General features: G+C 47.2%; 1 protein-coding gene across 4 annotated transcripts in view; it reads right to left on the bottom strand.

Annotated features, from left to right (window-relative positions):
• Nucleotides 1-13,205, bottom strand: part of TTYH3 (tweety family member 3) — a 76,184-nt gene that overhangs the window by 10,518 nt on the left and 52,461 nt on the right. For 2 of the 4 annotated variants that reach the window (XM_030958469.1, XM_030958467.1), the window contains exons 8-14: nt 8,002-8,057; nt 6,641-6,733; nt 6,431-6,523; nt 5,575-5,711; nt 3,524-3,700; nt 2,580-2,655; nt 414-515 (exon numbers count right to left, since the gene is read on the bottom strand). In XM_030958469.1, the coding sequence (XP_030814329.1) occupies nt 435-515; nt 2,580-2,655; nt 3,524-3,700; nt 5,575-5,711; nt 6,431-6,523; nt 6,641-6,733; nt 8,002-8,057 (713 nt within the window). In that variant the 3' untranslated portion in view covers nt 414-434. The remainder of the gene's footprint in view (nt 1-413; nt 516-2,579; nt 2,656-3,523; nt 3,701-5,574; nt 5,712-6,430; nt 6,524-6,640; nt 6,734-8,001; nt 8,058-13,205) is intronic. The other 2 variants (XM_030958471.1, XM_030958468.1) reach the window with 1 other exon arrangement.

The following is a 13,205-nucleotide window of genomic DNA, read 5'->3' as shown; positions in this document are numbered from 1 at the left end:
TCTCTTTACTCCTAGAGAACGGCTTCTTGCGATCAGAAAACTTCCATGTTGCTTTTGAAGTGCAAGGTTACTCCTACATTTGAGCAGCACTCAGCACCTGGTGTTCAAGCTGTTCTGAAGTGTGGGATCCAAGCTGAAGCTGCTGTGAGGTGGCTTTTGTGAGGCACAGGCACCTGCAACCCTCACAAGGTGCACCAGAAGCCTCCAGAAGGTCGATACCGCTCCTTGAGTCTGCACCAGAGCCAAAAACGGATTTTCACTTTCACCCTTGGCAGGAGGGGATGGGGTGGGAGGTGCAGAGGGAAGGAATGTGAAGAAATAAAAGGCACTGGCCTGGGATAAAGAGTGCAGGGATGAAGGGAGCGGTTGGGAGTGGAGAGGGGGTTGAGCAGGGAGGACCTTGGTTGCAGTACCTGTTCCATCTGCGGGCGCTGTTACCAGTATGTCCGAGCACTGTCCGAGGGCTTAAGCTGCCAGCTCATATGGCTGCTACTGTCCATGGCAGCCAAATACAACTGTGATGACGCAAGAAAGAGAGAGAAAAAGAGAGTGCAGCCTCAACGTGCATGAAAAACACAGTGCAAGCAAGTGAAACCCTGGTGTGTGCCAGCGACAAGGTGGGCTCTACCACCCTAAGGGGATATCCCTGTGGCAAGAAGGAGAAATCAGAAGGAATGAGAGAAGGAAAAACACAAACAAACGAACAAAAAGCCAGGAAAAGTAACGGACAAACAATGCAGCGGGATCATCACATCTTAGTTTTCACCATCTGTTCACAGAAAGCTAAATGGAATAGGTCAGCTCTGTCTGCCCACTGGACATAACCTACTTGGATAGTTATCTCCCTCTCCTCCCTCCCTAAAAGAGGCAGGGATGTGTGCATTGGTATTCCCTTTTTGTCTCTCTCCTCCCACAGACAATTTGCTATGAAAAGTTACCATTCCTTCTGCCTCAGTACGGTCTCAGCCACCTGCTATGGAGAGCTGCAAATACAAAAATCCCAGAAAAGCCTTTCCCTGTTGCCTGCCAATATGAGAATAGAAAGCATTTTTCTTCTCTCCACTGCCTGTCTACTACATCCCTCCAGGAAACACATTTACCCCATAGCCTGGTTCCATCCCTCATTTGGGGGAAGCTCCTTTTCTATGGGTGCAGTGCTGCTCCCTCATCCTCCCCAGCTCCTGCACTTCCCCACAGCCCATACTGATGGCTGCCAACTCAAGTTACTCTGAAGAAAAACAAACCCTTTATCTACTCCCAAACCACAGCCTAAGGCAGCAGGACTGAGATTCCCACTCAGGGCATTGACACAAACAGCAACTGAAGAACCAGGGAACTCCTTGCCTCACTCCAACCCCGTGGAAGGGGATTTGCTTTCTCTGAAGCAGAAGAGCTGTAGGGCAAGGGGAAGCAGGACATGGAAGGAACATGTGCCCTGGCAGTAGCAGAGGGACAGTGCCCTTCTGGCCCAGGAGACAGCAGCAGTGCAGCACGTCAGGGACTGTGCTGAGAGCGGATAACGCGACCAGAGCTCGCGACTGGAGCACGGGGCAGGAAACCTCTTTGGGAAGGGTGGAAGAGGTCTGGCCAAGGACAGAGACAAGGATCAACTCTGCACATTTCCACTTCCTCTACAGCAAGATGAACTGGTCCTCTTGAAGCGAAACCATGAATGGCATGCCCTCATTTCCACCACAGTTCCTACTCCTTCATCCGCCAACCTCCTCTTCCTCCCCTTCCCATCAATTTGAACCAGGCACCACAGAGTGTGTTTTCTTTACCTACACCTGAAGACTGGTTGGTCATTAGGCATTTTACTACTCATCCTCTGTAATCACACCACCAAGTTAGTGAGCACTGGGATGGCATGTTCTCCAGGTTCTGCTGTAAATCAGGCTTACAGGATCCAGTGAGGGAGGGCAAGATTCATTTAGTTCTTATCCAGCCATGAAGACAAGCCCATGTTTTATCCAGCATACAGAAATGGCTATCAGGCCACTCCAAATACCAAAACCTTCCATGAAAGTTTCTTTTTTTCCTCCATAGGAAATTAAATACAAAAATAGATTTCAAAGAAAGTAAAACAGTTGTGAAAGAAAGATTTAAAAAAAAATCTCAACAAAAAATAATACAGGTTTCATCCTACCATCTCTTTAGGGCAGATTAAGGAGAGAGGTTCAGCAATAACTCTGAATTTACAGTTTGAACAAGTTTCTTTTAAAACTTGAGGAACCAATGGCACAGATAGCAAGTACACTGCATGCAAGTGAATCATCCTGCTGAAGTCACCCACCAAGATACTCATGCACTTCAGTGGTGGCAGGACTGGGTCCATAGGATTACCAGCATTAATTGACTGAGTTTTATTTAGTCTTTTCTTGTGCAATGTCCAAAGCAGCATAGCAGGGTTTTATTCTCTATGGCAGGTGAGACACAGCTTGTCTATTCAAGCTGCTGCCATTTATGGGCCAGATCCTGTGTTTGGCTGCACAATCAGCTCCCTTGGGAGTACACAGGAGTGGCAAATGTGTATTCCCCAAAGCTGCTGAAGCAGAGAAGAGCAGTAAAGAGAGACTTACTGAGGGAGGTGGGGACTCCCGGCCAATGAGCGGGGTATTCTCGCAACGGGGGTTCTGGAAATTTGCATTCTGGCTCCTAGGAAAGGAAGACACACATGGTAACGGGGCACTTGCCATGCTTCTCTGGGGAGGGTCTCTGATGGGGACACAGGGCAGAGCGTCCTCACCCCCAGAACTACTGCGTCAGGTCAGTCTCCTTCAAAGCTTTTCTTACAGACCAGATGGATCCCCTTTTTCAGATAAGGGCATAAAACGATCATAATTTTCCTCAGATTGAGCACTATTTTTACATTCTTACTCAGAAGGGCCCACAATGAATCACATCAAGTGATTTAAAAATAGGGCCTTGTGAAAATCTGCCTCCCTGCAGCATCAGAACTGCCAAGTGGCAGAAATGGAGATAAAATGAGGACAACGTCTAAGGAGATAAACAAAATGATGTGGCAGCCCAAAAAAAGATGGGCCCTGATGATAGTCCAAATGTAATCAGGGTTAGGCACTTCTGGAGAAAGCTCTGAAGGTCCCACCTGGACTAGGTAGCTCCAACAGATGTCAGAGGTGACTGCAAATACTGTAGAAAGAGAGAGCCCACAGGTTTTTTCTTGGCTCTCAGTCTTTTGGGAGGCTTCTGGCAAGACTGCTCTGTGTGAAGAATTAAGTCTTCTGGTGATCAGAATCACTGTGTAATAAGAAGCCCAGACAATACCTTCCTACTTCTTTTCTTTAGACATTTTCCTGAGTCCTGGAGCACAAAGCTGTTCACATTTTGGAGCATGCTGTCTAACTAACTCCTCCTAGTGCAGCACTATTCCCTTCTCCCATTAGACGCCAATCAGAAAAACAAAATCCTTCACTGCTTTTTACCTCTAGGTCAGAAGTGCAGCACTGGAGCCAACAGAGATGAGGAGGAAGGCCTGTGGAGAGGCTTCCCTGGGGATACTCACATGTACTCCGTGACGGGAGCATTGCTGACTGTGTGTGCTGCTGCAGGGATGCTGGTCTCACTGCCATAACTACTGCCACAGCTGTACAGGCTGGGCATGTGCACTCTGTACAGATTATCGTGTGTCTGCCTGCTCCCTTGAGCAGCTGATTCTTCTTCCCCATCATCATCTGAGCCTCTGCAAGAAGGAGAAAAAGTTCCTCCTAGAACCTTACAGTGACCCCACGTGTGGGGTTTGCAGGAAACCATGGCAATCCTAGGAACCTCCCAGTCATCTTCCACATCCTCCACGCTGGTGCCCGTTTGGGATGGCTCAGGGTGGCAGCGTGAAGCACAGCCCACAGCACAGTGACTCAGCCCTCCCACCAATCCCATCTGGAGGTGCACACTGCCTGATCCCCTCCAGCCTCCCTGCAGGCTTCTCAGCACGGCTCTGCAGCTGCCCAGCTGTACAGCCAGAGGATGGATACACATCCCATCATGTACAGCACTAAAAAACCCCACAGACAACAAAAAGGAGAGGCAGTGGGGATGTAGTGCCCTGCACCCCACAGAAACATCCTTCAAAACTGCAATCTGTGTCCTTCCATTCCCTGTAGACAGGTCCAAAGAACTCTTAAGGATAAACCTCTGTAGACTTCTCTGAAGTCCCATTCTGATGGCAAAGGGTCTGCTTCAGCTTCTAGCAAAATCACAGAAGTCTTTACAGAGACTAAGTTGCAAAATTTATGTCTAAAGGCTTTATCTTCTCAAAATTGCCAGGATTTTAAATCAATGGAGAGCAGAACTGTTTGCCAGCTGGTTCTCTCTGCCTTCCCATAATATTCTCTTGCCCCTCCTACATAATACACACTGCTGTTTTATCTCCCTAATTATGGGGCGGAGCACCATGGTCTGAAATATATTTAATCTGTGCTTAAAGCTAGTGAAAGGTCCTACAGAGCATGGCCATCACTAGAACCTCCCAAACATCTTCTGCACCACACGGTGGCACTGAAGATCGAGGGATTGCAGCCTGCACAGTCCCTCACAGGCAATAAACCACGACATCCTCCACTTCCCAGAGGGAGCCTGGGGCACAAATGGTGCTCCACGGAATGCAAGAGGGAGCCCTTCAGCTCACAGCAGCAGCTGAGCCTGCTGGGGCTGGCAGGGCATCAGCTCACAGGGGAGGCAGCACAGGAGATGCCACCAAACCTTTCTCCTTCCAACAGGCAGACTGCCCTGCTCTTTGTGGTAAGGGCTCTGCAGCTGTGAAAAATCTGAGGACCCAGCCATAGTCTCAGGGGCTGTTCTGACACCTCCTAAAGCCACTTCTCTAGCTGGGTCAGCTCTGGCTTCCCTCTGTTGTTCAGGGCCTTCTATTTTACCACAAAAATCAGGACCACAGAAGAGAGTTTGCTGCAGTCTCTTGCTGTTCTGCAAGGGTAGAAAACTCAATGCCATTTTAACAGCTGCCTGTGGTGCAGCAGCCAGTCAGTGAAGCAAAGGTTCGCTAAAGACTTACTGATTAATCTGGTTATCATCATTAATACCAGTTCCAGTTTGCAAGTGCCTCACCTGCCCATGTTGTTGACAACAAGACAGTTCCTGTTTTCTGTTACCTATGCAAGTCAGTCACCTCAGCATGAGCAAAGCTACAAAGGCAAGTGTAAACTGCTTCTTATCCCAGTTCTCTTCCCCATAGTAGAACAAATGCCTCAAGACAATGTAAGACAGTAAGAATTTTACAGAGAGAGCAATAGTTCAAGCATTACCTCTATGTTACAGCTATAATCATTCATCTGACTTGACTCACAGTCCTGCAGTGTACTGAATGCTCTGCACACAGAGTATTCCAGTGCAATAAGGTTCAGATGTTAGTATCAACCACAGCCAGAGCAAAACACAACCTTTTTTTTTTCTGTTAGACCTGTGCTTATAAAGCCTCATCCCTCACACCCCTGGGATCATGTGGGAATGAGCTTCATATGCTCCTGGGCACAAATCCAGCAGCCAGGCTTCACTGGGAAAGAGCTCGACAGTGCTACAGGATCTCAACCCTCTCTGTACCTCTTCTGCTGCCAAGTGTGTGGGACGCTGCAGACAATGGAACTGAACATGAGGGCTGTGACAAAGGAGAAGAGAACCAGGTAGATGAGGCCTTCCACTCCATCATAGCAGAATCCTGTCAGAGCCTGGATGTAATCCTGCAGAGGGAAAGGAGCAGAGTTTCCTGATCACTGCAGAGTTACCATTGAGCTCTTACTCAAAAGCCCTTCTCCAGATTACACTCTCTGAAACAACTTAGAGACATCACACTCCCTTTTCTAGAGCACATTTCTATTTTAATTTCAGGGACTCAAGTGTTTTTCATAAATGATCTAACCCTTGTTTCCCCTCACAAAGACCAGCTTGGATTTAGACACAGAAATATTTTCAACCGCCCACAGTAAGACTTTAAGAGGAGGAAAAATAAACAGCCAAGGCAAACTTATCCACCCAACTGAAGATATAATATTTTTCATTCAGCTTTTCAACTCCCTCACAGTGTGCCATGCCCAAGAACAGAAGTATGAACTGTCTGTGTCTCTGCCTTTAGAGGGGCAGTGAGGAACAGCAAGGCTGTGCTACACTGCTCTAAGGCACTGCACTCCATGGCAAAGGCAACAAGTTATTTGCTGTACACAAAAAACCTGAAGGCCTCTATGGCTGCAGCTTGTAGATGTGTGAAGGCATCTTATCCACCTTCCTGTGTTGATCTTTAAACTCAAAGCTAGCTTGATCCAAATTCTCATTCCCCTTTCTGCTATTATCAATAAGTAAAAAGCTGTTGTCAACTTGCACCAGAGGTTTGGAACTCCAAACTAACACAGGCTCTACACTCCCTTTGCTCTTCCTTAGCTCAAGCCCAGTTACCAAAACTCACCAGATGCAGACTCCTACAGTCTACCAAAGCTGTCAGCTGCTGCAAGTTGATCTCTGTGGAGTTCAAAACCTCCTGGATCCGAGTAAGATACTCCTGCAAACAACAGGCCAGTGATTAGTGCAAGGGAATGCTCAGCAGGAGCTGATCCTGGGCTCTGTACAAAGCTGAGGGAAGGCCCAAGGGACAGGGAGAGCAAACCTGAGGAGTTACCTTGGAGGTGGGATGCTCTTTGCTCGCTGACCTCATCAGCTCCGACACATCGTCCTGCATTTCTACCAGAGCCTTGTGACTTCCTGACAGCTTCTGCTCAACACAAAACATGCAGTGTTTCAGCAGCTCAGGCCACATGGACCAACAGATCTCCTGGGAAAAGACTGAAATCCTATTTCCCAAATACTGAAGCATCATCTGTATGAATGGTACTGGTTAAAGATGTCCCAGCTGACATGAGTGCAGCTGCAACAGGGTTAAGTTTGACCTTTAGCAAACTGGAAGAAGTACAGACAGAGAGAAGAGGAGAAGGGAAGAGCCAAAAGGAAAAAAATCCAAAAAACACAAACCCACAAACAAAGAACAAAATACATACAGAAAAAAAAAATGTACACACAGCTGGGGCTGGCTCTAGGACAGAAGGGAAGGAGAAAGAAAAGACACAAAGCACTCAAGTTCTCACCACAGAACACAGCTGGATTTTTTTACTAAATCAGATGGATGAAAAAGACAGAATGTTAACAGTGGAAGTTGTTTGTTTTAGGATGCAGCCTTCACATCCCTTTAAAGCACCATGGGATTTCACATGCAATAGCATGTCAGGGAGTACACAGAGCAACCAGAAATGCAACAGAGGGCAGAGGTGCATCAAACCACGGCCCCAAGTGTTCTTACCCCACCCTTTAAAACAGAGGAAGACAAGATTTTTAAAAAATCTTAAATATAAATGGGGAAGCAGCTGGTCTGCCAAATGGTGGGTGGTGTGGGCCCGTTCTGGCCTCTGATGCACACAGCAAAGTCTGGAAAGGGCCCAGGTGCTCTTCTTCTGCCCCCACACAAAAGAATAATGACTCACATTTATACTTTAGGATAAATCCCTTGGATGTTCAAAGGTTTGTAAGAGGCATCTGTGGAAAGCACTCCTTCACCCACAGAAGCAACTGCATTTTGGGAGTGGAGTGTTTAACCCAAAAGAATCTTCAAGAAGAGATTCAAAGCAGGAATTACAGAGTTTCCCACCCTGGCATTAATTGTGGTGCTGCTCTTTAGACAAGTGGCTTGTAAACAGAGGTACCACCAACAAAGCCATGGCTCTCACCACATTACACACAGGCCCTTCTAAGGGGTGTCCTGGACCTGAAGCTGTGCAGGTGATGATGAAGTTGGAAAAAACTCCCCCTTAAATCACAGTGCCACCTCCTGCACAGCTGGGAAGCAGCTGCCAAAGCTTTACCAGCAGCCAGAGCACTCCCTAAAGCAAACACCCTGTAACTGGCTGCATGCTGACACCAGAGCACTTCATCTACACCCTGCAGGGTGAGGAGAGGCAGGGGTGGAAGGAGCTGGGGAGTTACACTCACCTGCTGGAAGGGGTTGGGGTACCCAGCACTACAGGTCATGTAATAGCGGAGAGTCTCTGGAAGACACAAGAGGAGAAAGTAGGCCAGAAACATCACCCCAGCTCCACTTGAAGTTAGATGGAACACAGGGAAAGCTTTGTTCAGAAGTTGGCATTATCCATCACATAAACCTAAGACAAGACACCAGTCTAGGGCAAGTTCAGCTACAGTACAGTGGAGACACCAACTCCAGATAAGATTGTTACTGTGCTCTGCTAACAACATCATCTGTTTCCAGGCTTGAAGACACAGCTGTGTTCCTCTTCATTCAAACCAGCCTGGTGCCCTCATGAGCCCTCTACAACATTACATCACCTGCCAGCACACACAAATTACAAATGCCAGGCTTTCCCCCGCCATCCTCAATAATGTTATCAAGGAAGGAAGCTCTGAAAGACTTGATCATCAAAAAACCTTTAGATTATTCCTCAAACATACGCAGTTCCTCTTCAGATGAACATGAGCATGCCAGCTTAGCAAAATCAAGGGTGATGTTGGCATGGTAAACACTACAAAAGCCCTAAAACACACGAACCCTCTGCATTCCCCCCTCCACCAGCATCTTTTCCTCTGTTCTTTTTAACCTTCTGTCTGTGCCTTTCAGTAATGCATATTCCAGGCTGCACAGCTATTCTGATGATTCCCAACTCAGAAATCAGTAAAAGGCACAACCAGAAGCAAGCAGAGCTGTGCAGGAAGCAGCCCTGCCTGTATCCTGCCTCTGCCATGCTTGTCATCAATATTTCATGCACCTTTGGGTAAGGCAGCCTGCTGGAGAGGAGTGCTCCAGCACAGCCTGTCAGCCCCTGTGTGCTGGCAATGCAACCTGACAGCTGTTATTTATAATTCATCAGCCTGCTCTGGGGCAGCTCCTGCCAGCTGCTCCATCCCCCTCCCGCTGACTCCTTCTCTGGGACAACTTACACCTCCCCAGCCAAGCCTCTAAACAGCAATTAGCAAATTGTGGGCAGACAGGAGGGCAGCAAGAGCTGCTTTGTGCCTCTCTTTGGGCAGACCACAGGAGTGACTGTCCACAAGCGCTGAGCCAAGGAAAGGGCTGCTCCTGCCTGGCTCATAAATCACACACAATGGCTGTGTGAAAATGGATTAAAACACACCTGCACTGAGAGAACAGCAACAGCAACCCACAGCATCACACATGGTGACCCAGAGGAGCTGTGATCTTGTCACCTATTTATTTTAAACCAACAAACACTAAAAAGTTTCTCCTAAGCTCCCACAGTGGTATCAAGTTTACATTGCCTTTTTAAGTGCAATAAGTTGTATGACATACTGCTAATGCAGAGCTCTAGAAATGTTTCTTGAGGGCCTTCTGGATCGTCCCTGGTGGGCAGATTAGAGATGAGAGCTCCTGATATCATAGTTTGCAGCTTGTAAGCTCAGGATAAAGATTGCTGGTTACAAGTGAAGCAAAAAAGCAGTACAGTGAAATAAATGCTTGCCTTGCTTCACCCTGGAAGGCAGGATCAGCAAGGATTCACTGTGGTAGCACTGGCTTTGCTGCTGACAAGTGTGACACTCCACATAAAACGTGCTTCCCAAAATGGCTCAGCCAGCAGGAGCAGCTTTGCCCTGCACTGAACCCAGGCTGCGCTGCTTTAAATCTATGGCTACAACAGGCAGAGAAGCTGTACTGCAAAGCCTGGAAATTAAGAGGACCATGTCCCCTGCCCCAGTGCCACCAGGAAAAGAGGAAGGAGCAGGAGGCACCTTCACCTGTTGTAAACCTGGTGGAGGCTATCCTGTACATCACCAAATCTCCTATTTCTGACCAGAAAGCAGCTACACTAATCCATCCTTTGCACTTTGCTAACAGCTCCAGGCAATTTCTTTCTATAATTATCTTTCTGGTGCGTTTTCCTCTCAAGGAAAATTCCTAAAGGTTGATCTGAGTTTTGAAGCTGGCCTTTAGGCAATCTAGTTCATAGCAGAAGGGTTAGGCAGGGTCACATCTGCAGCTGCCCATGCCTGCTGTAGCTAGCAGCAATCCTCCTGACTCACTCCTGGGGCACAGGCATTGTGGGAGCAGAAGGCAAGGAAGAGAAACTACCTAAAATGCTTTATTTTTGCAAAATCTGTTTTTCCTAGAAAGGAAAGAAGAGCTTCCTTCTAAAGACAGCTTCAGCTGCTAGGACAACTTACTGCTTCTGCAACCATGGAGACCTACTACTCACTTCAAAGCCCAGCCAAAATGCAAAAATGGTATTAAGCACCTGCCAAAAGGCAGGAGAGCAATGAGAAAAAAAGATCCTAGCTCCAAAAAAAAAATCCCCACACCTAGAACAGCTTTTCCCAGCTCTTCTTCATCTCTAATTGAACATTCTCTTAGCAGAGCTCATTTTAGCCATACACCCAGATGAGGCTGTCTCTGAGGGTTCAGTCATCAGAGACAGCACCTGGGGTGTCAAAGGAGCTCTTTTTGCTGGAGCTCCTTGCCCAGGTAATGTTCTCCACCAGGAGTTTTGTTTCCCCAAGGCACCAGTCTGACAGCAAAGGGAGGTGTCTGCACAATATTGAATTTCTCTGATACATCCTATTCTCATATTGGTAAAAGCAAAGAGCTTGCAGCTCTCCCATTTGCCCTCCACTCAAAGCTTTCTGCTAATCATGAGTCCAACAACAGCAGGTAGGAAAAGAGCTTCTCAATGCCAACATCAGCTCAGCAGGGCTCTCAAGAGCCCTTCTTTGGGCAAACTCTGTCCTGCAGTGAAAGATCCCAGTTATCTGGGCTCAGGTAATGACTGTGCAGAGCCCACTGCCCCAGCTGAGGCTTTGTCCTGGTCTCTTCTAGAGAAACAGAGGTGCTGATGGTGTCAGTCCATTGTGAGATTGCACCACTGGGAGGCCAGTTAGCCAGTTAGGAGGGTGGGCACAGCAAGGACCCTTCCTGCTCTCATCTGAGCAGCTCAGCCTCAGCACCCAGCCTGGAGCACAGCTAAAAGGCTCCACCATCCATCCCCTGAGGTTCACAGCTCCCTCAGATGAAGGGAGTGCCTGCTCACCAAGCAGATTTCTGGGAAGAGAATCTGGAGAAAGCTCTTCCTGTTGTTTAGACAGATTGGGCCTTTTTATTTAATTTTATGCAACAAGTCATCTGATAATAACATAACATCAGTGAAAAAGAATGGGACTAGAAGATGGCCTCCTGCTTTGAAAATGAACATCTTGGCTGCACCAAGTCTTTTACTAGCAGCAGGAGTTGATTATATGGGCACTGTTCAATTCCATTGGCTTTATCTCAGTTAATGAATACAGGGTGAGTTAGGCACATACATCAGCCTCTTCTGCAAAATTATTTAAGTATTTGCTTCTCCCAAAACCCTGCATTAAAGTTCTTTGCCTCCCTTTTCTCCTCCCATCATTTTTTTAATGCAGTACATTTTATCTGCAAAAGAAGAACATCTCTTCTCTAGCTAAAAACATGACAGCAATAATACACTTAATCAGATTATTCTCAGCTCCATTAATTCCACTTAAGATTTGAAAACAGCAATTAATACATAAACAAGAATATTAACATACTAGTTGCCCAGTATTCAACTGAGTTATTTTTCTGTGAAAACTACAACCACCAGCAGCAAAACCACATTGCAAATATTGATGACTCAGTCCCAGTCTGAATGTCAGAGCATGGAGAACTTTAGAATACATTGTATGTAACAACAGCAACTAAAAGTAGTGATTAAAGGGAAAAATTGACCCAGCACTACCAAACTTCTTAGGATTACTGGTTGGTTGTCATATCCTTAAAATTAGACGGCAGCACCCAGCCCTGGCCAGAAGCAGATACCTCAGCAAGGCTCTCAGCTTCAGCTGACGTGATTCTCACAGCAAATGAGATTCCTACATCTGTGATAACTCCCCATGGATTCTCCCTCCATGACCTACCTGAGCCCCTCTAGCCATCCACATTCCCTTTTAGTGGGTCTATACTCCTTTTATTGTGTCCATACCTCTTTTAGTGTGTCCATACCTCTTTTAGTGTGTCTACATTGCTGTTAAAGCTGAACAACACCATCCAAAAAGCAGAGACAGCAACCCAGAGAGCTCAAAGCACCAGAACCAGGGGCTTTCAAACAGGGCCTCTTCCTCTGAGAGGACAGCATGGATGTCCAGCTGCCTGTCCCTATCTCCTGGAGCTCCTCACATCTCCTACATCATCACAAAGCAGTGCTACAATTTGCAGCCAAGGGCTACTAACACTTATCCCAGACTTTTAAAGAGGTTTTATTGGGATTAAAGTGTAATTGCCACACTGCAGTCCTCATGTCATCATTTTTCTTCCTGCTCAGATGCTCGGGAAGATCTCAACACTGGAGACCAAGAGCTATTTCCATAACTATGACACAGCAGTGCAAACCCACATGGGAAGAAGACAGAAGACTCAATCATCTCCCAGCCAGCTGCCTGGTGCAATGGCAGGCTCAGAAATCGGACAGATTTCCTTCTGGAGAAAGGAAAAGGTGCTCACCAATGCTCCAGGGTGCCTGGCAGCAGGAGCTGATGATGCTTTGTGAAGGCTGACCTAGAACAGAGACTAGACAGAGCTAAAGAACAAACTAGGGATTTATTAAAAGGCCTCAATGGATCCACCTTGGGCAGCACAAGAGCCCAGCCAGGGCTACACCCAAGATGAACCAAAATGGTCCCAAAATGCACGACCACTCACGGGGTCTCTCACTTTTATAAGTTCTGGTCCATTTGCATCTTGGAGTTCATTGTCCAATTATAGCTTTAGGTAATGAAGTCCCATCCTTCTTGTTTTTCTCTCTTTAGTTCACTTTGTTTGTGCTCTTGAGTCAGAGATTTGGATCATTTGTCCTTGGTCCCCAGCTAGAGCAGGAATTGTTTTGTCTCCCTGCTCTGTGCAGAGAGCTCACCATCCTTAATATGAAGCCCAGACCCACTCATTAAAGCAGCACAGAACCTGAAAAATATAAAAGCTAAACCCTGAGGCATCACTGACACACTCAGCCCCCATGGAGGGGCCACCCTTCCAACCCAGGCCTGTGGCAGCACCTGCTCTTCCTGCTCCTCCCCGTTTCCCTGAGAGCCATTCACTGTTATTTATGGAGCTTTAACAACTGTTCCATGGTGGTGCTGCAGGAGCAGAGCCTGTATTCCCTGGGGGAGCCAACTGTCCC

The sequence above is a fragment of the Camarhynchus parvulus genome, chromosome 14 (genome assembly GCF_901933205.1).
Source record: "Camarhynchus parvulus chromosome 14, STF_HiC, whole genome shotgun sequence".
NCBI classification, from domain to species: Eukaryota; Metazoa; Chordata; class Aves; order Passeriformes; family Thraupidae; genus Camarhynchus; species Camarhynchus parvulus.
The sequence above is the reverse complement of the archived record's forward strand: the minus strand, read 5'-3'. Positions and strand labels throughout refer to the sequence as shown.